The 25,681-nt window shown below is 44.1% G+C and overlaps 1 protein-coding gene across 3 annotated transcripts; it reads right to left on the bottom strand.

Moving 5' to 3' along the window:
• Positions 1–271: 271 nt before the first annotated feature.
• On the bottom strand, positions 272–25,428 carry LOC119220177 (integrin alpha-3-like). Of its 3 annotated transcripts, XM_037475947.2 has the most exons (28): positions 25,258–25,427; positions 24,876–25,045; positions 24,123–24,250; positions 23,221–23,306; positions 21,911–22,047; positions 21,704–21,810; positions 21,521–21,613; positions 17,774–17,833; positions 16,757–16,910; positions 15,399–15,592; positions 15,221–15,309; positions 15,003–15,136; positions 11,632–11,709; positions 11,457–11,524; positions 10,260–10,396; positions 9,437–9,583; positions 9,253–9,350; positions 8,024–8,192; positions 7,666–7,752; positions 7,461–7,540; positions 7,285–7,362; positions 7,107–7,209; positions 6,859–7,035; positions 6,212–6,325; positions 5,969–6,079; positions 2,548–2,646; positions 1,958–2,083; positions 272–1,413 (listed from the first exon to the last, which is right to left on the bottom strand). In XM_037475947.2, exons 2-28 carry the CDS (start codon positions 25,043–25,045, stop codon positions 1,237–1,239), a joined length of 3,201 nt encoding a protein of 1,066 aa, XP_037331844.2. In that variant the 5' UTR covers positions 25,258–25,427; the 3' UTR covers positions 272–1,236. The 3 variants fall into 3 exon arrangements, with proteins under 3 accessions (XP_037331844.2, XP_037331845.2, XP_037331843.2); XM_037475948.2 differs by having other exon boundaries at positions 272–1,392; positions 24,876–25,428; XM_037475946.2 differs by having other exon boundaries at positions 24,876–25,427.
• Between the last annotated feature and the right edge of the window lie 253 nt (positions 25,429–25,681).

Genomic DNA, 25,681 nt, shown 5'->3' with positions numbered 1-25,681 from the left:
GAAGTGTTGGCCCATATTGATGGACAGCATCTTGCAGTTGATGGAGATTTGTGGGATGAACATCCAGGGCACGAAGCTCCCGTTCCACCACATCCCAAAGATGTTCTATTGGGTTGATCTGGTGACTGTGGCGGCCATTTTAGTGCAGTGACCTCATTGGCATGTTCAAGAAACCAATTTGAAATGATTGGAGCTTTAATGACATGGCGCATTATCCTGCTGGAAGTAGCCATCAGAGGATGGTACATGGTGGCCATAAAGGGATGGACATGGTCAGAAACAATGCTCAGGTAAGCCGTGGCATTTAAACGATGCCCAATTGGCACTAAGGGGCCTAAAGTGTGCCAAAAAAATATAGCCCACACCATGACACCACCACCAGCAGCAGCCTGCACAGTGGTACCAAGGCATGATGGATCCATGTTCTCATTCTGTTTACTCTACCATCTGAACGTCTCAACAGAAATCCAGACTCATCAGAGCAGGCAACATCTTTCCAGTCTTCAACTGTCCAATTGTGGTGACCCGCTATAATGACTTTGTCTGTAAAAGTTAGTGAGGCAGTTTGTTTATAATGAGGAGGCGTATGTTAATGACAGTCAAGTTGAGTTTATATAGTGGTATATGTTATTACATATGTCATTTAGCTGACGCTTTTATCCAAAGTGACTTACAATAAGTGCATTTCAACCGTAAAGTTACAAACTCAGAACAACAAGTAACAAGAAAGTACAATTTTTGTAAAATAAGCAGTTTCAAAACATAGAAAAGTGCTACAATTTCCACTATGACAATAACAAGGTAGCATTTGTTAACAATGAGCTAGTTTGTCAACGAGGGTGTAGATGTTAGAGACCCGATAATATATAAAAAAAGAATCACACGTCAACGAAATGACACACAACATACGCTGCTTTGAGGGCGTCAGAATGATCACAATCATAAAAAGGCAGTGAGAATTTATAAAGTAAAAACATCACAGGATCCGTCAGCCACCTGAAAGCAGCAAAAGCTCTTACACGATTACAGTGTGGCACACGTGACTCATGCTTATGTTATGAGTCCTTTAACCTTTAAAACTTGGTGTATGTCTTTTCATTTAACCAAAATGTTCTATAAAATGTAGTTCAAAGCAACCATACACATTCATTTATAGAAAAACAGCAGTGTGTTTGTTCTGTTCAGTGGGTGATGGTCCGGGTTGGTAAGGTGCCGGGTGTGTTTCCTTTCTGCGTCTCAGTTCGTCTCAGTCCAGGAGGTCACCCAGTGTTTGGTTGACATCCTGGATGAGGAGACCTGGTCTTGAATCAGGAAGTCTTCAGTGTCCCGAAGCTGCCGCTCATGTTTACCCATAATCCGTCCCTGGTGGAGCGCCGAGGTCCGCCAGGCACTCTGACGCACAAAGAAACCACACTGCAGACACAACACAGGAAATAGCCATAACCCTTAGTCCAGCATCAAAGCTCCTGACCCATAGCTTCTGATCTTGACTTTAAGGGGACATTTTATGAACTTTTTTTAATGAACACTTTTTTTAGTGCTTCTACACGTATGTATATACATGGCACGTCTACTGGTTCTTATATGTCAGAAACATGCTTGAATGACTGCGATTGAGCTTCCTCAGCTCTCGTCACTATGAAATGGGAGTCTCTCTTACATGGCCTTGCCCCCCCCCCTCCCCCCTCCCCCCACTCACTAATGATATTTGCCAAAGAACTTTACTTTGTTTTTGCACAGCAGGAATAAACACATGGAATAGCTAGCAGCATAATGAAGCCTTGTGGTATTTTGACCAAAGTATGTTACATTTCATAGACACAGACATTTCATTAGGACCCTAAGGAACCATATGAACTTGTGGTAAAATGGACATATGATGGGTCGTTTAAAGCTCCTAAGTCCTTGGTTAGCAATAGATCTTAAAACCAGGAACAGCTAGTTCCACTCTGTTTACCTTCCAGAGCAGCAGGCAGATCAAAGACAGCAGTAAGACCCCCACCAGGACCGAGGCTACCAGGATCCACATGGGGGTTCTGGAGACCGACTGCTGTCCCCAGTCTGGATAGATATGGACCTCAATCTGCAGAGGAACCACACCAATTCAGGAGCTGGATCATGTTAGAGAAGCACTGGAGTCACGTTCATCATTGTCACTAGGGTCTCTTTAGCTCCGTCTCAAACCTCGTTCTCAATCACATGACTGCAGGAAGAATAATCATTGGACTTGGATATTAATATTTTTATAGCTGATTAAAAAAATATGTTTTTTTGTCTTTTATACAGGATAGGTAGGATGAAGGTGGTGGTGCATGGAGTAGTGCAGTGCGCTGGGAGTCACAAGGTTGGCCGTTCGAATCCCGGCTGCCCCATGTGCCATGTCGAAATGTCCCTGAGCACGACACCCAAACCCAATTGCCCCCCAGGGAAAATGTATGTAATGCATGGGTTATAATGCAATGTAAATCACTGTGGATAAAAGTGTCAGCTAAATGACATGTAATATAATGTAATATAATTCAGGTGGGATGAGGTGTACCCAGATACCTCTGTGCTTTGAGGCTTCATATTGATGGTGGGTTTGCTCGTCTGCAGCTTTAGAGTTGCTCTGCCTCGAACCAATACACTGTGCGCGTCGCTGTAGTCCTTAAACAAAGACAAGAGAACATCTGATGTAAAACATCTGTGCAGGTATTGAAAAGAGTACTAGAGCAGGTAGTGAACAGAGTAGCTGAGCAGGTAATGAACAGAACTAGAAAATGCATTTCCTGCTGAAAATGCGTTGGAATGCAGAAAGCTGAAATTAATTTCAAAAAGTTGCTTAAAGTACAGAAATGAAACAAGCTGAAGTTATTATAAACATTGCTGAAAGAATGGAAAAAGCTGAAATACATTTAAAAATGGCTGAAAATACAGAAATGAGAAAAGCTCAAATGAACTTGAAACAATTGCAAAAAAACTGAAATGGGAGAAGCGTCTATGAATTTGAAAACACAGAAATAATAAAAGCTGAAATTATTTCTAAACATAGCTGAAATACATTTAAAAATATCTGAAAATACAGAAATGAGAAAAGCTGAAATGAACTTGAAACAATTGCAAAAAAAACTAAATGGGAGAAGCTTCTATGAATTTTTAAAACACAGAAATAATAAAAGCTGAAATTAATTTAAACATTGCTGAAATAGAAATAAGAAAAGCTGAGAATTAAAAAATACATTTTGTAGTAATTTAAGGTTTAGTACTATAGTTGTAATTGTGGTACTAGCAGGAGTAGAAGTAGTAAGTACTAGTTTCACTAGTATTTGAAAGTAATTGTGGTGTACCTATTGTTGAGGTACAGATAATCATTGAGGCTTTTATTTTGAAATAATGGAATTGGGTGGGGGGGGGTTAGAGAGACAGAATGTTTGTTATTCAAACCAAATGGACTTGGTAAAATAGATTTGTACAGCGCTCTTCTAGTCTTCTGACCACTCAAAGCACCTTAACACTACATAAGATCATTCACCCATTCACACACCAATGACAGGACCTACCATACACATTGGCACCTGCCCAACCAGTAACTAACATTCACACACACTGTAGTCACAGCTAGAGGAACAATCCTGGGATTAAGCGTCTTGCCCAAGGACACATTGACATGCAGGTTAGCCGGGCCTGGGATCAGACCAACAACCCTCTGATTGGAGGACGGCCGCCCGCGCTCCCCACTCACCCACAGTCGCCCTAAGCTAATAAAACTAAAGTTATTAATTGATGGGCCTCAAACATTACAGTAAGAATTCCCTCCATTGGGGTTGAAATACTAGTACTAGTAATATTAGTAGTAGTAAAAGTCATTTTACTAATAATACCAGTTGAAATACTAGAAGTACTACTAGAAGTACTAGAAATATTAGTAGTGGTTGTAGTACTATTTGAAAGAGCAATACGTATTCAACGAAACAGCTTGATCCTAAGCTTCATGTTTAAATAACATAATCATTGCAGCTTTTATTTTGAAATGATGGTATTGGGTGAGTGGGTGGGGGTGTGGGGGGGGTTGAGAGACAGTATATATTATTTAATAGGCCTCATCAAACATTACAGTAAGAATTCCCTCCATGGGGGTTGAAATACTAGTAGTACTAGTAGTAGTAAAAGTCATTTTAGTAATAATACCAGTTGAAATACTTGAAGTACTACTAGAAGTACTAGAAATATTAGTAGTGGTTGTAGTACTAATTAACTAATCCCTCCATGGGGGTTTGAAATGATGAGAGAAGGTGGAGAGAAGGAGGTCATGTCAGGCTGCACTAATCAGCTAATTAGGATCAGCTGTGAGTCACAGAAAGAGCCCCAGCTCGTTGTCGCGGCAACGGAGCAGCTGCACTTAGCTCACAGACAGTTACTGAGAACCCACACCTCAAACAAATGCTTCCTGGAGCAAAACTATTTGGAGTAGCCAAAATGACATGACATTTTGAGAGACACAAGACTCTACCGAACGTTTGAGTGTAGTTTTTATGTCTCTATGTGTTTTAAAACTGCTCTACCAGCAGTTTACAAAACATGGACCCTCTCTTGTCTTCCGACTTTGTCCTCACTCTAGCGCTCACTGTAAATTCGAAAAGGACCCCAAAACTAATAAAACATAATTAGTGATTATAAGTAAACTATAATAGATATCAACAAGCTTTTATGAAATTGTTAAGACTTGTGTCAACATTTTAAAGTTTAAATGGTGTCTCTAGCTGAAAGATTGGAAAAGCTGAAACAGTTGAAAGTTGAAGAAGTTTTGAGAGGATTTGAAAATGTAATCCATTGGAAACCATGTAAAAAAAGTTGATGATTTTAATTTATATTAATTCAATTATAAGAGCTAAAAAGCTGAAAAGTCATAGCACACCTCTTCTGAAGGAGCTGAACATTTTAATATTTAAAATGGTCTTAATAACTGAAAGTGTGAAGGAGTTGAAAGGTGCGGCGGAAGAAATAGAAGAATAATAAGATTAAAATTGAATAAGTTGAATAAAGATTAGAAGAACAATACTTGGAATGCTTGAAGCATTCCAACTAATAACAGCAGGTAGTGAACAGAGTAGCTGAGCAGGTAATGAACAGAGTAGCTGAGCAGGTAGTGAACAGAATAACAGCAGGTAGTGAACAGAATAACAGCAAGTAGTGAACAGAGTAGCTGAGCAGGTAATGAACAGAGTAGCTGAGCAGGTAGTGAACAGAATAACAGCAGGTAGTGAACAGAATAACAGCAAGTAGTGAACAGAGTAGCTGAGCAGGTAATGAACAGAGTAGCTGAGCAGGTAGTGAACAGAATAACAGCAGGTAGTGAACAGAATAACAGCAAGTAGTGAACAGAGTAGCTGAGCAGGTAATGAACAGAGTAGCTGAGCAGGTAATGAACAGAATAACAGCAGGTAGTGAACAGAATAACAGCAGGTATTGAACAGAGTAGCTGAGCAGGTAATAAACAGAGCAGCTGAGCAGGTAGTGAACAGAATAACAGCAAGTAGTGAACAGAGTAGCTGAGCAGGTAGTGAACAGAGTAGCTGAGCAGGTAGAGTACAGAGCAGGGGCGGATTTGGGGCTCGCACTTACGTGCTTGCGTCATACGTAACTGAGCAAAGAGAGCAAGGGGGGGGGATATTACCAACACAATAGATTGGCCGTAACACACTCACCCATTTTAGAATCACATTCTGGTAACTTGTTAGAATGTTAACTTGTGTATAATTCCCAATTTCTATTGATGTACTTGCACTTAATCTTGCTAAATTCTACAAGGCAAATAAATTAAGTTAAAACATTTTCCTTGGCCCCATTTGCCTTTGTAAGATGTTCTATTTTGTCTTTATTATTTTGTCAGAATGCACCAGAATGCTTTGTTTGTATGTGAAAACAAAAATCTTTATTTTGCCCCCCTTACAATAAAATTCACCAGCCGCCACTGGAACAGAGTTCTTACCTCCACCATGGTGGAGTTCCACAGTCGAGCTTTGAGGGTCACAGTAGCTGTGTTCTTCATGTTGGTCAGAGGACAAACGAAGGTCACACATTTTGCCCCGTGAAAACAGTCCTGAAAAGAAATGATTTCCCGAAAGTAAAGAGAAGAATACAACAAACTCCCCTTGATGTACATATCTGTTTTTGAGATGAATAAAAAATGAATCCAAAAGAAGAAAAAAAAGTTAATTTTTCAGATGTTTACCAGAATGTAAGAAATCTTCATGTGGTGGAAGAGAGGAAGAATTCTTCCTCTCTGCTCCTTGTTTTTGTCCACCTGATCCTCTGAACTCCTCATTTTCCTCTCCTCCTTTGGCAGCTGATAAAACAGGAACACACAAGGTTAAACAGAAAGTTAACTCAAGCATTAAAAAAACGTTATACATTATAACAATATTTATTTTATTATTATATTTTTTATAATATTTTTTCTTCTTTAGGCGGAGTCTGTGAATCCAGTCTATGGACACACTTATGGTGATCATTTAAATTAAACATGATAATCCAATTTGACACTTCATTTGTCAGATTGAAAACAAAAGAACAATCAGTAGGTTGAGGGGGGTTGATGATGTTTCTATAGTTACTAGATGATGGACGGGGTTAAGGATGTTGCTATAGTTACCAGTAGGTTGAGGGGGATTGATGATGTTTATATAGTTACCAGTAGGTTGACGGGGTTAAGGATGTTGCTATAGTTACCAGTAGGTAACAGGAGTTGATCATGTTGTCATAGTTACCATTAGGTTGACGGGGTTAAGGATGTTGCTATAGTTACCCATAGGTTGAAGGGGGCATGTATCATGTATCATGTTCCCTTACACTACTAGGTTCAGGGTAGATGATAGTTACCAGTAGGTTGAGGGGATTGATGATGTTGCCAGGTGGCGTACAGCGACTCTCTAATGAGTCGTTCACTTTGATCTCTGTGAGATACAGCAGCCACTTCCCATTGGTCACCTCGGTTGGCCAATCAAACTCTACCTCCAGGTTGCCTAGGCGACCCAGCGGCTTCCCACTCAGGTGCACCTATTAGAGGAGGTTGTGGATTATCACCCTGCCTGTTTACACTTTGTAAGTCAGACCAGTTTTATACTGACCAGAAAGGTGAAGAGCAGCAAACTGCCGACATCCTGCGTCTCCTCCATGGCAGACTCACCGGTCACATGACCCCTAAAGGAGGCAGGACCTGGAGGGTTGATTCTGTCAGAACACAATCAACCCATCAGCGAGGGGATGGCAACAGGGGAGAGGTTAACATTAAAGCTGAGGTCGTACAGAGTGAGAGATGTTTGCAGAGAATACTCCACCAGCATGGAGAGAAAGACAGGAGACAGATCCATCTGCTCACTGAACCTAGAGAAAGAGAAAGGAGAAGACACCCGAAACAGGTGAGTGTGTGCATGAGTGCATCTGTGTGTGTGTGTGTGTGTGTGTGTGTGTTCATCTCCTACGTGGATAGCTGCAGCAGAGACTCAATCCTTCTGGTGTCTAAAGTGATTCCAGATGCCTGAAATATGATCAACACCTGAACCTAAAACACAGAGAGGCGCAAAAATTATACATTCCGTTAGGGTCTCATCTGGAGCGCCGATGGATAGATGATGTCCCGGATGTTCTCTAGTGGATCCACAGAACGGCTCTTACGACACTTTGTACCTGCTGGTTGCTTTTGAACGGGTTCCCCAGCTCACACAGAAGAACAGAATCCTCAACAGAACACTCCATCACCGCCTGGAGGTCACCCTTAAACATAAACAGGAATAAGTGTAGGCCTCTCAAATCCCAGGGTCCTTCGGGGTCCTTTTGTGTCCATCGGTCCAGTCCTTTGGATGTGTCTCAACTTCAGGGTTAATTAGTCCTTCATGGTCCACCATAGTCAGTGTTTCTAGTATGTCAGTCAAATCCTTCAAGGTCCATCAAGTTTAATCAGTCAAGTGTTTCAGTGTGAGTCTCAAGTCAGCCAGTCAAGTCTTTCAGGGTCCATTAGTCAAGTCTTTTGGGATAAAGTCCCTACCTTTGTTCGGACCCCAGAATAGATGAGCGATGAAGGGATGCTGACGTTTAGAGCGGCATTGTGAGCGTCCTCTGCCTCGCGACCCAGAGACGCTTTGTTAGTGACATTGACTTCCAGATGCAGTCTGTCAAGGCCATCGTTGTAGTTCAATAGCTGATGGCCCTTTTGTCTGGAAAAACACAGATACACAAATCTCAACATGATGTCATCAGCGGGCTATCACATCAACGGGATGTTACATCAGCAGGATGTCATTGGTTAAGAGATGCCATTGTGGCTTATGGTGCGTTTCCACCGAGCGGTACGGTACGGGTCGGGTCGGTACCCTTTTATTTGTGTCTCCACTGAGAAAAGTACCAAAGATCCGCACCGTACCGTACCACTTTTTGGGTACCCTTCCGTTGGGGTACCTGGCACAGTTGTTTGGTACTAAAGGGTGGAGCTAGACTCACTGCAGAGCGATGATTGGTTGAAAGAGTGTCGTCATTTGCGCGTGCCGCAAGGGGAAAGACAACACACGAAGGAACACCGTCGCAACAATGTCGCCGCACAGCATTTACTTTAACAGCCACATATCGAAACGCAAGAACAGGATCGGCTGTATGTCTTCCTTTGTTGTTTGCGGTTAGCTTTCAGTGTTCGCGCGATCGAATGACGTCAATCTACTTTCCGTCCAATACCACGCCTATCAAGTAAGGGTACTGTTGGCGGTGGAAACGCTCGCCAAATCATGGTTAACAGACCCGACCCGTACCGACCCGACCCGTACCGCACCGCTCGGTGGAAACGCGCCATTAGTGACTACATGAAGCTTAATTTATGTGAGACAGAGCTCCAGGGTCCACTCTCACTCAAGGAGTCACTGATATCCTCAGAGATGCCTTAATGGTCCAAATTGCAGGACCCGAGAACTATAGCAACTAGTAACATTTCGCTTCCTAGGGGAATGTAAGTCTGAGTTTGAGTTTATACTTCAAACTCCCATCTTCAAAGGAAGAACCAAATTCAAATTTTAAGTGAAGTAGTTAAGTCCCTCAGTAACGATGAGTCAAAGTCAAGGACAAGATAAGTCCACAGTCCTGTTAGGCAGGTCTTAGACTAGTACTGTTTCCTTCAGGACGATCAATCATATACTCAATGATCTGATCAGTTACTTACTAAAGGGCTGAAGCACAAACAAGGGAATTAGTTGTGAGCCTTTATTTTGTTATCTCCTTTGGTTCACTTACACTGGGAAGGGGTTCTGGTTCTGATCTGTGAACTGGGCTGTCATCTGAAGATTGCTATTGCAACGGTTATCAGAACCACAGGACTTCTGTATGTGAATCTGATGGATGAAGAAATGTTCAAATAGTCAGTGGCGCTGTGACTCACAGTTGTCGGGTTGTGATCAGGATTCCTTTAAGCTCTGACCTGGGTTCTGATGGTTTGGGGCGACTCGCTTAGTACAGGGAGGAGTTTCAGGTCCTGTACGGTGTTCTTCTTCTTCTTTGGAAACCTTTGGTAAAGAGAGACGTTCAAGGAGAAGACCAGCGGTCTCACTTTGTCCCGGATTGGACTCTGAGGGACACAAGAACTTCGACACACTCATACAAGGACATCAAGTGTGAGGGTGTAAGAGTGTTGGAGTGTGATGGTCTTCTATCTCTACTGCTCACACCTTCACTTCACTGAGAAGCGGAACAATGGGAGATTCTTTTGATTCCACATATCTCTCAACATGGCAATAACTGAGTCAGCAGCAAGTAGATTGTAGTAGTAGCTAGTAGAATGCTAACAGTATTAACTGGAAGGTCTGCACTGTACAAGAGCAATCAACTAACCAGTGGGGCAAACTTTCGTGCACTAACATGCAGACATGTCCACTAAAATGTAGGTTTACATGTACAATGTATGCTTTGATATACACACTCAACATGCACTAATACGCACTAAATGGTACGCTCAAATGCACTAAAAACTACAACGAGGAGAAGCAAGAAGAGAACTCCGTACATCCCGTCAGAGATCAAACAGATTAGCATTAGCACACCACATCTTATCTTCTATAATCTTACACCGCAGATAAGATTATTCAATTAAACCAGTTATCAAAGATTCATCTACAGACCAAGATAAATCCTGACCTCTCTCCTGCTTTCCAGTAGATGAGCCCATGATTTTTCTTCTAGCGCCTCCTTCAGGAGAAGTATGTCAGAGGCGCCGATGAGTCACCTGTTGAGTGTGTGATTCTCACCAGTAGTGTGACTCTCCGAGTGTCACATCGTTTATTCGGCATCGACAGGAAACCGGAGTACACACTCTGCCCGTTTTCACGGAAAAGGAGGCGGGACTTTGTGCCGGTGACGTCAGCTTCGATGGCAAAGTGGATGGCTGGGAGAGAAAAAGAAAGTTAAAGAGGGGAAGCCATCTGATTGGCTGACAGACAGAGAGAGGGTTCAATAAAGGAAGCCATCTTTCTTTTTCTGCTTCTTTAAACTACTTTCTACTGCTATTACGTTCTACTTTGTGTAATTCAGATTATCAATAAAAAATGTATAATTGATTATACAATATTATTTGTTGTATTATTATCATTATTATTCGTGATTATAGACTCTAACAGCAAGGAAAAATCAGTTTAGAAACTCATTAAAATGATTAATATTGCTACTGACTATGATAGAAAGTCATTTAAAACAGTTCATAATTCCCTCAACAATTAACTCAACTCTGTCAGTCTAATATATATATAATATATATAACCCTTGTTACCTGTGTGTGTGTGTGTGTGTGTGTGTGTGTGTGTGTGTGTGTGTGTGCGCATGTGTGAATGTGTTTTGTGTCATACCAATAGTGTAACCTTGTCTCTGATTGGTCAAATGAATGAGACGCCTGAAAGGTCTCATGTCCACTAAAAGCTTCCAGATGAATAGTAATTGTGTCAGACTATACCTTGACTAAAAAGACTAAAATTGTAGCACTTAAATTACTTAAAGTACTTATAATGGATAATCTTTAGCAAGTAGTAAATCCGCTTATTTAATTGAATGTTCATCTTTTCTCCTGTTTTCATGACATTTTCGTTGTATGTCCAACATACCTGGCAAATAAATGTTTCTGATTCTGAATACTATTCTATTCAATTCTACTCTATTGTGGTGCTGCCTCCTGCACATCATAATCCACCATAATTACTATTACTGACAACATTAATGCATATCACAAACTTTGTTTCTTCCACGGAGTATTTGAGCTTTTTCGCCTCACAGGTTTACATGGATCACGGTCTATCTGGACCCTGTTCCTGCCTCGGCCATACATTTTAGTGGACGGTGGTTCTATCTGATGGTGGCTGTCATGTGTACAGACTGTAAAGCCCTCTGAGGGAAATTTGTAATTTGCGATTTTATACAAAATAAAATAAATTCAATTTAACTAATGGTTTACTTACTGACGTTGTCTCTGTCACTCCGCTCTCCAGTGCTAAACATGTAGGAGAAACACACCTCCACCAGGATACTGACACACACACACATACACAAGCACACACACACACACACAAAAACACATTAGTTTTTATCATGTTGGCCTGTTGGCTGCTAGCTGTTAACAGGTTTTAATCTCACCAAAAGTCACAAGAACTTGGATCAACGACATCTGGAGAAACTCTGATGGTTTTATTGAGATGAACGACTGGACGAGTTCTGTGGAAATCAATCAATCAATGAATTAAATCGATAAATCAACCAAACATTTAACAACTCAATCAATCAACCAATGATTCACAATTTGGCAATCAAAACAATCAAGCCAATATTGAGAAAATATTTGTTATCTAATGCGGAATAACATTTGAAGATAAATAAAACATAATTTATTCTCCAGTTTACAAATGTTCTACTAACTAAGTAACTGATCCCAGTTGACAAATTGATGTGAGGGTGAAAGGTCAGATGATCACATGTCACATGTAACAATTCACCTTATCGACTCAAAAAGTACATACACTATAAAAAAAGCGAATAGGGCGGATAGTTATTACCGTTAGACGTAGTTACTGATAGTTTAATTTGATTCAACTCAATCAGGAAACCTTTATTGCCATCATATGTCAGACATATATGGAATTTGACTTGGCGGTTGGTGCATGACAGCAGACAGCACAATAATGGACAACAGACAACGTAGTGAAACAATAAGATAAAAAATATAATAAGATATATGCTATGGGTTAGTACGCTAAAGCTATGGGTTAGTAAATTAAGAAATAAAGATACAATTAAAAATAAAAATAAAGATAAAGTGCACCAGCTAAACAGAAAGTGACAAGTGAAAGTGACAAAGTGTATGTGCATGTAGAGAGTGAGAGTCAGTCAGGGGGGACCCGGGGTGTGTTGATGAGCCTGACTGCCGACGGAAAGAAAACTGTTAGTGTGGCGGGAGGTCTTAGTCCTGATGGACCTCAGCCCCCTGCCAGATGGAAGGGACACAAACAGTTCATATCCGGGGTGAGAGGGGTTGGTTACAATCTTTCTAGCCTGCTTCAGAGTCCTGGAAGCGAACAAGTCTTGAAGAGACGGCAGATTGCAGCCAATCACCCTCTCTGCAGAGCGGATGACACGCTGCAGCCTGCCCTTGTCCTTGGCTGTGGCTGCAGCGTACCCCACAGTGATGGAGGAGCAGAGGATGGACTCCATGATGGCCGTGTAGAAGTGCACCATCATCGTCTTTGGCAGGTTGAATTTCTTCAGCTGCCTCAGGAAGAACATCGTCTCCTGTCGGACAGGAAGTCAGTGATCCACTTGCAGGTGGAGTCGGGCACGTGCAGCTGGGAGTTTGTCCTGTAGCAGAGACGGGATGATGGTGTTGAAGGCAGAGCTGAAGTCCACAAACAGGATCCTGGCGTAGGTTCCTGGGGAGTCCAGATGCTGAAGTATGAAGTGGAGGGCCATGTTGACAGCATCGTCTACAGACCTGTTGGCTCTGTAGGCGAACTTCAGGGGGTCCAGGAGGGGGTCGGTGAGAGTCTTCAGGTGGGACAGGACTAGCCGTTCAACGGAAGGGTCTGTAGTCATTCAGTCCTGTGATCCTGGGCTTCTTGGGAACAGGGATGATGGTGGAGGCCTTGAAGCAGGCTGGAACGTGGCATGTCACCAAGGAGGTGTTGAAGATGGCGGTTAACACAGGAGACAGCTGGTCAGCACAAAGCTTCAGGGTGTGGGGCGAGACTGAGTCTGGACCGGCTGCTTTACGGGTGTTCTGACTTTTAAAGATCCGGTTAACGTCTCTCTCCAGGACAGAGAGGGACGTTAAGGGTGGGGGGAGGGGAGGGTAATGCAAAGGTGTGAGCCGCTGATGGGTCGGGGAGGGAGGGGTGGTCGCGTTGTGGTGGATGGCGTCAGGACATCGTCTTTTAAATCTGCAGTAGAACTCATTCAGCTCGTCTGCCAGGCGGAGGTCATTCATGGAGTGGGGGGTTTTGGGCTTGTAGTTTATGAGGTGTTTAAAGCCTCTCCAAACTGAAGCAGAGTCATTAGCTGAGAAGTGATGTTGGAGTCTCTCAGAGTACAGTCGTTTAGCGTCTCTCACCGCCTCTCTAAACCTGTATTTAGACTCAGAGTCTTTGTCCCAACTCCTAAATGCCGTATCCTTCTGCAGACAGTTTTCTGAGTTCCGCTGTGAACCATTGTTTGTCGTTGTTATAACTCACCCTGGTGCATGATGGTACACAGCTGTCCTCACAGAAGCCAATGTTACAGCCTCTGTGAACTCATCCAGATTGTCTGAAGCAGTCCTGAAAACATCCCAGTCTGTTCAGTTCAAACACGCTCAAAGATCCTCTGGCCCAGAGGTCACTAACTGACGGACCACGGTCCCGATCCGGACCCAACAGCCGTCCCATCCGGACCAGGACCAAAAGCAAAAAAAAGTTCGTTGTGATTTAAAAGTGACACCTTTTGACTGTGCAGCTTTACTCATCTTTACGGTAGTCGCTTAAAGCACAGACCAATTGCATTCAATTTAAACCATCCCATGTGAAGTCTTCGCATTGTAGGCAGGACGATGATATCGTCTCAATACTGCGGACAGTCGAGAGAGGGAGCGGCAAATGCAAATAAAAGACGGTAGGAAGAAAAGAAAGATGCGACGGTGAGGCGGAGAAAGGGAGACAAAGGGACGGGTGAGACAAATGAGGGACAAATGGACAGCAACAGTAGAGCATTTAATCCTCAATGGAAGGACTGGTTTCTGTTCATACTTCCCACATTAAACCAGTGTCTCATGTGCTCAGAACCTGTTGAAACGTCATCAGGAGGCTCAATGAGCTTCTTCATGTTAGGAGGAGAACAGCCCTGATGCATTCAGGTACAGGTTTAAAGTCCTGGCAGGTAAAACTAGATCTCTGTTAAACTGCTCAAGCTTATCTTTCCATTTTTATTTTTTCAAATGCAGCCCTACTTTTATTTAGTGAATTGAGATAATATTATTTATATTTGCAGCCACAAATGTTGAGTTCTTTGTTACGTCACAATAAATATTGTCAAGAGTTTTAGAATCATACTGAATTCATTTGATTTGTTAGTCAACCCTAGTACATGCAAATGTTGATACAACTCCATTCCTCTATTCATCTTTTTAATCACTCTAAGTCGTCACATTATGATCTTACAGACCTTTGCTTTGTTGAAGACCCCTGCTCTAGTGCCTCACTGGTCCAGTTTCTGCCTGAATGCAGGAATTGGATGGACCATGATGATTCCCAGTGCAGCATGAGGGACAGCTGGCTGTTGTATAACAGTGATCCAGCGTGATCTCCTTTCTGGTTGGGCATTTAATAAACTGTTTGTACTTAGGAAGTTCATGGCTGAGATTACCTTTGTTAAAGTCCCCAAGGACAAAAACTAAGAAGAATGATAGTCATAGGTAGATCTTGATCTTAGTTTGGAGAGTTAGAGGTAGTTACGGATAGGTAGAAGAAGTTGTAGGTTCCAGGTACCTGAGCAGAGCGACAGTGTCGTCCAGGGAGCCAACCAGCAGGTCTGGATATTTGTTCCCGTCAACATCCAGACCTCCAGACAAAGAGTACCCAAATGTCCTGAACAGAGGAGAGACCTTGCTGCCAAGGATCACCTGCACGGGGAGACAGAGGTGGGGGGTTTAAGGTGTAACCTACACATTGACTCTTATCGCACAAAGTCGAGTTTACTGTGAGACCTGGCTGGGCTGTGTAGAGGCTCCAACGTGGCTACCCAACCAGATCATAACACTTCCTGTTTCGTAGAAAGGAGCTCCAATTGCAAAGTCTGAAACACAGAAAAACGGTCAGTTTCTTTATTAAACACCTTCAGAACATTAATAAGTTCATGATGACTTGCTCAGAGTAGTTTCACACCCTGGAAGCCATCTTGGTTCAGGTCTCCAGCAGCAGCAACAGCCATACCGAACGCAGATCCACTTGGTCCTCTCAGCACCACGCTGGGCAGAGAATCAAACCTACCCTGCCTGTTCATGTAAATATACACTGCCCCACCTGCCTCCTGCTGACGATGGAAGTAAAAGGGAGCGCCCACAAGCAGATCGTTCCACCTACAGGAGGAAAGAAAACCAGATGAATTGAACTTGATTCTAAACCTTGTCTGATTCCCAATTATATTTACAATTAACTATTTTATTATTACAATTAACGCTCAGATCAGCTCTCTAAATCTAAAGAATAAACATCTTATTTCAAGCTTTTAGACAAAAACATCATAATTGCATAATGCAATAATCACTTTTGGAATTTGACTTTTTGTTGACTTATTTAGACAAATTAAGTATTTGACAGCCAAACAGAATTTTTACACTTAAAGTATTTCTGCAGTTGGAACCTTTTTGCAAAGTTACACAGAAGTTAGGTTATGTTTTCTCCATCTGGTTTCTAGAAACCAGAAAGAAAAGGACTGGTGGCGGGCGTGGTTCGGCTCGGCTGCAGAGGGGTAATTGGCCTCAGCTATAATTAATAATGAATTGTTTGTTTCCCTGTGCAAAAACAGTAGTGGCGAGTCAGCGGGGTTGGAGAGAGAGGCAGATGAGACGAGGGCTCTGGACGCTGGAGCAGAATACTTTTGTGATTGCGCCTCAAACCGCTGAATATATGAGCTGGGAGCAATAAAACTGTCAAGCAAAAGGTAATCCTGGAGGTGTACTCCTTCTATCCGGAACCCCAGAGAACCGACCATGTTACAGTGGCGCCCGACTTGGCTGGGGGCAATGGCAGAAGAGGATAACCAACAGGGGATACCGGCCCAGCCGATTATTGCGCTGGGCAAGATGATCGGCGAGCTAATGGCCATTCAACGGGACCAAGCAGAGGCCAACCGGCATTTCCTGGTGGTGCTCCAGACCCAGGTGGGGAGACAAGCCCAGGCACTGAAGAAGTTGGTGGCTGCCGCCCTGCCAGAGCCCGGGCCTCTGCGCTTGCCAGACTGACGCTACATTGAATTATGGCGGAAGATAACATCCAGTCATTTTTGGATGCCTTCGGGGCAGAGGCATGTGGCTGGCCGGCGGTGCAGTGGCCGGTCCGGCTTTTGCCTCTCCTGATTGGAGAGACGCAGACGCCTCAAACCGCTGCAACTGTGACAACCCTGCGTGAGCTGTGAGCAATAAAACTGTTAAACAAAAGCCAACCGTAGAGGTGTACTCCGTCTACCAGGGACCCCAGAAAACCGAGTAGTGTGATATGACCTCTAGTCAATCCTTTGTTACCCGTCATTGTTGAGGTCGGTGGTAGCCACGGCATTACCGAAGTACGAGCCCGTCTGTTCACCACGTAGAGTCTGCTGGGTTTTCAGTTTGTCAGACTGCTTCACAGCGAGCAGCACTGAGCCACGAGCATCGTCTTTACTGTCTTTAGGAGCTCCTGTTCACCAACACAGGGATCAATAGGTCATCAGTACGTCAACATTGTACTGTTATTTGTCTTGTTCATTGTCTCATTGTTCTATTGTCTGATGTAATCCACCAACCGTCATGTCAAATTCCTTGTATTTCGAACATATTTTGGCAATAATATTCTGTCCTGATCTATTTTTCTGCAAAAAGATAGTTGCAACATATAAAATCGATCACAACTAAGAGTCCTAACCATCGGGCAGACCGAAGCTTATCTGATCAAGGCGTCTAATTGAAGCGTTCCCGGAGGAGGGGGTTGGAAAACCTGCAGTTCTCCTAGGAACTGAGCTGTTACTACATTGGGGCTTGCTGAAACTATTTTCCATGTCTACTTATTCTCTCCCAACAACGCACACACCTGAACTCTACATATCCTTGCATAACCAATAGACTGATTGCCATGTTTGTTTTAAAAATACATGGTTTTACTTATAGAGGTTTCTTCATTGCTTATGTTTAATTTTGTGGCGGGGTTAACCAGCTAATATGGTTGGTACTCGTTATTCAAAGGATATACTCTTTATCTATACCACAGATACACTCTTTACACAACTTTATTTTCTCTTTTGCTCTTCTGGTTATATTCTAAGCTGCATTTTGTTGTCTCAGTGTCTGTCCTCTGTGCAATGACAAAGTTTAATCTAATAAGATCGTAAGCATTACACAAAATCATTTTTATTATGCTATCTAGTACCAAAAAAATATGCTAAAACCATTAATACATCAATTGGTCCAGCAAAACGTCAGTTTATCAAAACTTCAATCAGTCCATCAATAATTAAATTAATCAAAACTTAATTTAGTCCATCTAGTCACTCATTCACTGCTCACCTGTTACTATGGTTTCATCATGCTGAGAGAGAAGACGATGAGCCTGAGTAACGGAATATCCTACAGAGAGAGTGAGACCAATTTTTCTGATTTTTGTAAAGAAACGTCATTTTTTACGACATTTTGGCCCTTACTCAAAAGTCACACATTCACACCACACAATTCACATCACGCTCCGTGCACTTAGCACTCCTTCCATTCAGAGAGAGAGAAAGACACAGACATAGATACATACTGTACATACAGAAAGAAAGAAAGTAGGATGATGACAGTAAGAATAATAACACATAAATAAATTATGCATGACATAAACACATACCTCTCTGGGGACCATCACCTTATCGTGGTGGAGAGGTTTGTGTGTCCCTATGACCCTGAAGGCTGTGTTGTCAGGAGCCTTGTGCTCCTGGTAGGGTTACCCTTGGCAAAGTGGTCTCAGGCAAGGGGCCAGACTAAGAATGGTCCAAAAAGACCCTATGAAAAAGCGGAAGAGGAAAAGCGCTACCCGGCCCGGAGGAAGCCCGGAGGAAGCCCGGGGCCCCCATTTGGAGCCAGCATCTGGCCCGAACCTGAAATGAGTTTGACACCCCTGCGGTAGATGGTCAATGCTTGCTTAGCTAAACGTGTATACTCACCTATCAGGGTGGGTGTTCAGATGCCTGATCAAATTTGACGTGGTTGAGCCAGAATTTTTTATTGTAATGGCGCATATTATGCATTGCGCCGTCTTGTTGGAAGGTTTTGAACCCAAAGCTCACGACGAATGGCACAACAACAAATTGTTGTCCTCGTGTGTGGCCCCGCGTGCGCAGCCAGCAACATATGTCAATGTACGTGTTACGTAGGCAGGTAAAGGAGGGAGGGGTATAGCGAGCTCATCAGATGTTTCCTAAAATTAAACATAAAGCTCGAGCCAAAGCTCGAGTCCGAGTCGAGTCTGAAGTCTTTCGAGGACGAGTCTGAAGTCAAGTCTGAAGTCACTGCGAGTCCGAGTCTCAAACTCGAGTCCGCATTTCTGGATAGGGGATGGACTCTATTCTACTCTGGAGTGGCCCATGGGTTTGGGGATACTCACACTCACGGCTGAGTGCTGCTACATTGGAGTTCACCCCGGTGGACCAAAGGGTCACCTCCCTAAGCCTTCGGGTGGTGGGGGGGAAAACTCTGACTGTTGTCTGTGCATATGCACCAAACAGCAGCTCAGAGTATTCAGCCTTTTTGGAGACCCTGAAGGGAGTCCTGCATAGGGCTGCAGTAGGGGACTCCATAGTCCTATTGGGAGACTTCAATGCGCACGTGGGCGACGGTGGAGATAACTGGAGAAGCGTGATGGAACCTGAGTGGTCGTTTGTTATTGGACTTCTGTGCAAGTCACCGATCGTCCATAACAAACACCATGTTCAAACATAAGGATGTCCATAAGTGTACGTGGTACTAGAGCACCCTAGGTCAAAGATCAATGATCGATTTTATAATCGTATCATATGATCTGAGACCACATGTTCTGGACAATCGGGTAAAGAGAGGGGCAGAGCTGTCAACTGATCACCATCTGGTAGTGAGCTGGGTCAGAGGATGGGTAAAGACTCAGGACAGACCTGGTAAACCCAAGTGTGTAGTGCGGGTTAACTGGGAACGTCTGGAGGAGGCTCCAGTCCAAAAGATTTTTAACTCACACCTCCAGTGGAGTTTTGCTCACATTCCTGTGGAGGTAGGGGACATTGAACCAGAGTGGTGCATGTTCAAAACTTCCATTGCTGAAGCTGCCGCAGTGAGTTGTGGCCTCAAGGTCGTAGGTGCATCAAGGGGCGGTAACCCTCGAACCCCATCGTGGACACCGGTAGTCAGGGAATCCGTCCAACTGAAGAAGGAGGCCTTCCGGGTCATGATATCCGGTGGGTCTCTGGAGGCAGCTGCAGTGTTCCGACAAAGGGCAGCAACCTCTGCCGTGATGGAGGCAAAGCAGGAAGTGTGGGAGGAGTTGGGTGTAACTATGGAGAAGGACTTTCAGTCCGCACCAAAGTGCTTCTGGAAGACCATCCGGCACCTCAGAAGGGGAAACGGAGAACCATTCAAGCTATGTATAGTAAGGATGGGACACTGTTGACCGCGACTGAGGAGGTTTTTGGGCTTTGGAACACTTTGAGGAACTCGTGAATCCAACTACTACACCCTCTTTGGTAGAGGCGGAGCTGGAGACGGAGAAGGGATTTTTGTCAATTTGCCTGGTGGAGGTCACTGAGGTAGTCAAATAACTCCGCATTGGCAAAGCCCTGGGGATTGATGAGATTCGTCCAGAGATGCTAAAAGCAATGGGTGTTGGGGGGGGTTGTCTTGGATGACATGCCTCTTCAACATTGCGTGGAAGTCTGGGACAGTGTCAAAAGAATGGCAGACCGGGGTGGTGGTACCTCTCTTCAAAAAGGGGGACCAGAGAGTGTGTGCCAATTACAGGGGTAACACTACTCAGCCTCCCTGGTAAAGTCGACTCCAAGGTGCTGGAAATGAGAGTTCGCCCGATTGTCGAACCAAGGATTGAAGAGGAACAATGCGGTTTTCGTCCTGGTCGTGGAACGACAGAGCAGCTCTAACCCTAACCCTTATTTGGGGCCATCCAATCCCTGTACGCCCAAAGCGAGAGTTGTGTTCGGGTGCTCGGCAGTAAGTCGGAGTTGTTTCCGGTGGGGGTTGGCCATCGCCAGGGCTGCGCCTTATCACCAATCTTGTTTGTGGTTTTCATGGACAGGATATCGAGGCGTAGTCGGGGGAAGGAGGGTCCACAGTTCGGGGGGCTGCAGATTTCATCGCTGCTTTTGGCAGACGATGTGGTCCTGATGGCATCCTCGGTCTGCGGCCTCCAACTCTGACTGGAGCGGTTCGCAGCCGAGTGTGAAGCGGTTGGGATGAGGATTAGCACCTCCAAATCTGAGACCATGGTTCTCAGCAGGAATCCGAGGGATTGCCTGCTCCGGGTAGGAAATGTGTCCTTACCCCAAGTGAAGGAGTTCAATTCAATTCAATTCAATTCATTTTATTTTGTATAGCCCAAAATCGCAAATTACAAATTTGCCTCAGAGGGCTTTACAGTCTGTACACAAGTACTTCGGGGTCTTGTTCACGAGTGAGGGGAAGATGGAGTGTGAGCTTGGTCAGAGAATCGGAGCAGCGGGGGCGGTTTTGCACTCGCTTTACCGCACCGTTGTGGCGAAAAGAGAGCTGAGCCAAAAGGCAAAGCTCTCGATCTACCGGTCAATCTTCATTCCTACCCTCACCTATGGTCATGAAGGATGGGTCATGACCGAAAGAACTAGGTCAAGGGTACAAGCGGCCAAAATGGATTTTCCTCAGGAGGGTGGCTGGGGTCTCCCTTAGAGATAGGGTGAGAAGCTCAGCCATTTGTGAGGAGCTTAGAGTAGAGCCGCTGCTCCTTTGCGTTGAAAAGAGCCAGTTGAGGTGGTTTGGGTATCTGGTAAGGATGCCCCCGGGACGCCTCCCTTGGGGCACTTACAGCTGGGAAGAGGCCCCCAGGGAAGACCCAGGACTAGGTGGAGAGATTATATCTCTGCACTGGCCTGGGAAAGCCTTGGGATCCCGCAGTCAGAGCTGATGTGGCCCGGGAAAGGGAAGTTTGGGGTCCCCTGCTGGATTTGTTGCCCCTGCGACCCAACCCCGGATAAGCGGTTGAAGATGAGATGAGATGAGATAAACACATATCATTAATGAGGGAAATTCAAAAAGACGGTTCACCTGTATAAATGTTTCTGTGCTGCAGGTTTGGGAAAAAAGTTCTTTGGGTGTCGAAGACAACATGAGGATTCATCCAGGATATGTGGACGTTACCTAAAACACACACACACACACACACAGACACACTGTCATGTTCATGATTGAACAGAGAAACACTCAACCTTCAGACAGAGCAGAGGTCACCTTGCCATTCGTAGCTTCCAGGTGAGCCGACTATGACCTCAGTCTGTGTGATGGAGGCGGAGATTCCGACGTTACACATGACCTCACTGCTGACATCACCCAAGTGACTGAACAAACACAAACAAACATTCAATGACAGGAAGTGCATTGTGCTTGCATGTCATGTGTCCTGCGTGTCTCACGTAACCCAAGTGTCATGTGACCTGCCTGCAGGGCTGGTCTGGGTTTTGCCAGTGGATGTCTGTGACGTCGTACTGGAGGTCGTTTCCACGGAGATAACAGCGTCCAATCATGTGCCTGAGCTTTAATGCTCCATAGAGCTTAACGAATCGATGACCGCATGCCTGCAGAGAGCAAGGGGACGGGTTGGTTAGCTAGGAAAATAGCTAGTTAGTTAACTAGGTTGCAATGTTAATTTTGGCAGCTGTTTTTGATTTAGTCTTAGTCTTATTCTTTAGACGAAAATGCATGTTAGTTTTAGTCACATTTAATTGCCATATTAACCTCCTTTTCTTCCCTTCTCAGGCCCAGACCCACTGTGTTGCGTCTACAGCTGCATAATAGTCTAGCTTACAGTACTTAAGTTGTCCTTTAGATATCCCTCCTAGGATAGGTCTATAGCAGGGGGGGGGGGCAAACTTTTTGACTTCAACAAATGGTTGAAGTGTTTGTCTCTATCAAAAGCCTCCACCTGTCACGTGTGCTTGCGCGTTCTTTGTTGCTTAGTAACAAACGTACGGTGGCCGAGACGGTTTAACACAGTCTTTTTAAGATGTGGCGTGTGAGTTGGTTGAAGTGCGCGTGTCTCATGGTCAAGGCTTCAGAACCCTGCAAGGAGTTTATTATTTAGACGTGTTTGGAGAAGACTACCGTAACGGACTGTCTCATCCAGCCGAGGAAACAATGGTCGTTGCGGTCCGTATCGGTGCACAAGAAACACCGCTGCTCCCACAGTACTTGAGCATTCTGGGTCCGTGGATGATGTCATCATGACACTTATAATAACTGCCGTTTGGGGGCCCTACTTTGCCCATGTCTGTCAGGTGCATGCGAAGGGAAAAAAAGTATTATATATATTAATATATTAATATATAGTATATAGTCTCGTTAAGAAAAGTTCGAATAGATTTAGTCATTATTTTTTTAGATCCGTTTTCGTCTCGTCTTCGTCTAATCATGGGAAAAAGGTCGTTAACAACATTTTTTGTCAATTTTTTATTCGACGAAATTAACACTGCTAGGTTGTTAATCAGGTTAGAAGGGTAGACAGTAACTAGTTAATGGGTCAATCAGTTGCTAAGTAGTCAGTTTGTTACATAGAAAGTCTGTCCATCACTAAGTTAAATTGTTATTTAGTTAACCAGTTAGTTTGTTTATCAGTGAGCATTTAGATACATAGTTATTCCGTTAGAGGAAGATAATGAGATGAATCATTAATCACAGTTATTTGCTTAGTTAATATAAAGAATCAGAAGCGAAACTTGAGTCAATAACAGCCAATGAAAACAGGGACTCACCAGGACCCGCCCCCCAGGTCTGCCCTGGCTGGCTACTGAGACGCCCAACCACATGTCTTCGATCAGGTCTTCAGACAGATTCACGTCTGAAAAAGTTGGCACATCCTGAATGTATTTTATCAGTAATGATGTTTGTTTTGATATCAAAAAACAAACTACTCTGATGGCGACCATGGCCGTTGCCTTGGTTACTTCAGATATCCAATAAAAGCAGCTCATTTTTCAGTGAGGGCTGGACCACCCATAATGCATCAAGAGAGCGATAGCGATCTCAGGACTGAAAACAGATATTGACATTATTTTTCTAAAAGCTCTAAATTGAGAGTTCATTGAGTTAATGAAAACTAAACATGAGCTGTGGGCTCTGTTACCACGGCGGAGAGACGCAAGGTCCATTTCGGCAATTGGAATCTATCAGAAGAGGAAGTGAAATCACACTTCTTTTAGCCGTCTTATCCAAGAGCAACATGCGGCCTGCAAGCAGAGTGATGCTCAGTTACATCTTCTGTCATCTTCAATATTCTTTTTAAAGGACGGCAACTAATAATGTGTTGTTTGTAGTCTATTAGTGTATTTGTGCAGCAGTGTACTAGTGTAGTAGTGTAGAAGCGAAGTAGTGTAGTATTGTATTCGTCTAACAGTGTAGTATTGTATTGTGTTAGTGTAATACTTTAGCCGTTTACCAGTGTTGTATTGTATTAGTGTAGTATTGTATTATTATTTTAGTGTAGTAGTGTATTGCTGTCAATTGAATACATAAACCTTTATTATGAGGCCTTAAACATTGGTGATGGTGGTCTACTCAAAGGAGGAGGAAATCTCTTTCTACAATAGTATTTTGACAGGATTTAATGAAAGTTGTCTCCTGTGAAAGACATCACATGACTACAGGTGAGTCTCACTTGGGTCTATGAGCTTCAGCCTGCTGCACTCTGATTGGTCAGCACTGATCGGGCAGCTATACACTCCTCCTGTTCGATTGGCTGGAACATTAGTCTCGGCCTTCTCCCTGGGCGCGCCCACCAATAGCCTGACAGGGTGAGACAGGACAAAATAAGTGAGACAGAAATAAAAAGCTAAGACAGGATGAGACAAAGAAACAGACGAGACAGGACAAGACAGTTCATACAAGATGAAACAGTTGTGACAGGACGAGACAGGTGAGACAGGACAAAACAGTTGAGACAGGATGAGAGAAAGAAACGTGTGAGACAGGACGAGATATTGAAGAATGTGTACGCGCACGCGCCTGAGACCCTGGAGGGAAGGGGTCTGAGAGACAGACATACAACGGACAGACAGAGAGACAGAGAGGGGACAGACAGACAGTGGACAGACAGAGGCAGACAGCGGCCAGTCAAACACGCAGATGACAAAAATACATACAACGGACAGACAGTGAGACAGGGAGGGGACAGACCGAGAGACAGACTTGGGACAGATATACAATGGAAAGACAGAAAGGGGACAGTCAAACAAACAGACAAGGGACAAAAAGACAAACTGGGACAGACGTATAACGGGCCATCAGAGAGGGGGCAGACAGAGGACAGACCGAGAGACAGAGGGGACAGACATAAAAGACAACTGGAAACAGACAGAGAGGGGACAGACATAAAGAGACAAACGGGATAGACAGACAGCTGTACACTCACAGGTAACTGCCCTTCTTCAGGTCTTGGTGCAGAGCGACCGAAAGTCCAAACAGACTCCCGTCTCCGCCCGTCTTCAGCAGTGAGAACGCTGTGTCGAGGTTAAACGCTGCGCACACACCAACCCACGCGCTGAGCAAAGCCACCACACCTGTCGCCATGTTGACACACATCTGGAGGACAACAACAAAAACAGCAGGGACCAAATGCACTTTACAATATTGTACCCTTAGGTCTATGAGTACAGGCGCTCAACTCCAATCTGAAGACTTCCCTGGTAACCGCTTGGGGGGACACTGCTACGGCAATTCATGCAGTCATTACAGAATATAATATTAGTAATTATTTTATGAAGAATTATCCGTATGAATCAAAGAAGTCAAACCAGCTGTCCCTCTGTGTCTTGGTAAAGATTGAGTTGGTCCTGCTCACATCCACTGAGCAATCTTCCGTCTGCCAAATGGATTATCTCAGCTCTCACTGTCCTTCAGACGAGCGCTAATGAGATCATGTCTCTCTATACAAACACACACACGCACGCACCACGCGCGCGCGCGCGCACCACGCACGCGCGCGCGCACGCACGCACACACACACACAATGAAAGGATTGATGTACATGACCTTGTTTCCATGTTGATGGCTTACTTTTTATTAATCAGCATTCACATCAGACTGCAGCTCAATGTCATTCAGGCCGAAACAGTATTCAGTCTCGAGACAAAAGGACCTACTCGTTGTCATGTGCCACCATCTAGTGGCCTCTAAGCACTACGAGCCAGAAGTGAGCTTTGTCTTCTGCTCCCATCA

Source organism: Pungitius pungitius, chromosome 12 (assembly GCF_949316345.1).
Source record: "Pungitius pungitius chromosome 12, fPunPun2.1, whole genome shotgun sequence".
In the NCBI taxonomy this organism is placed as follows: domain Eukaryota; kingdom Metazoa; phylum Chordata; class Actinopteri; order Perciformes; family Gasterosteidae; genus Pungitius; species Pungitius pungitius.
Note: the sequence above shows the minus strand (reverse complement) of the source record. Positions and strands in the feature narration are given on the sequence as shown.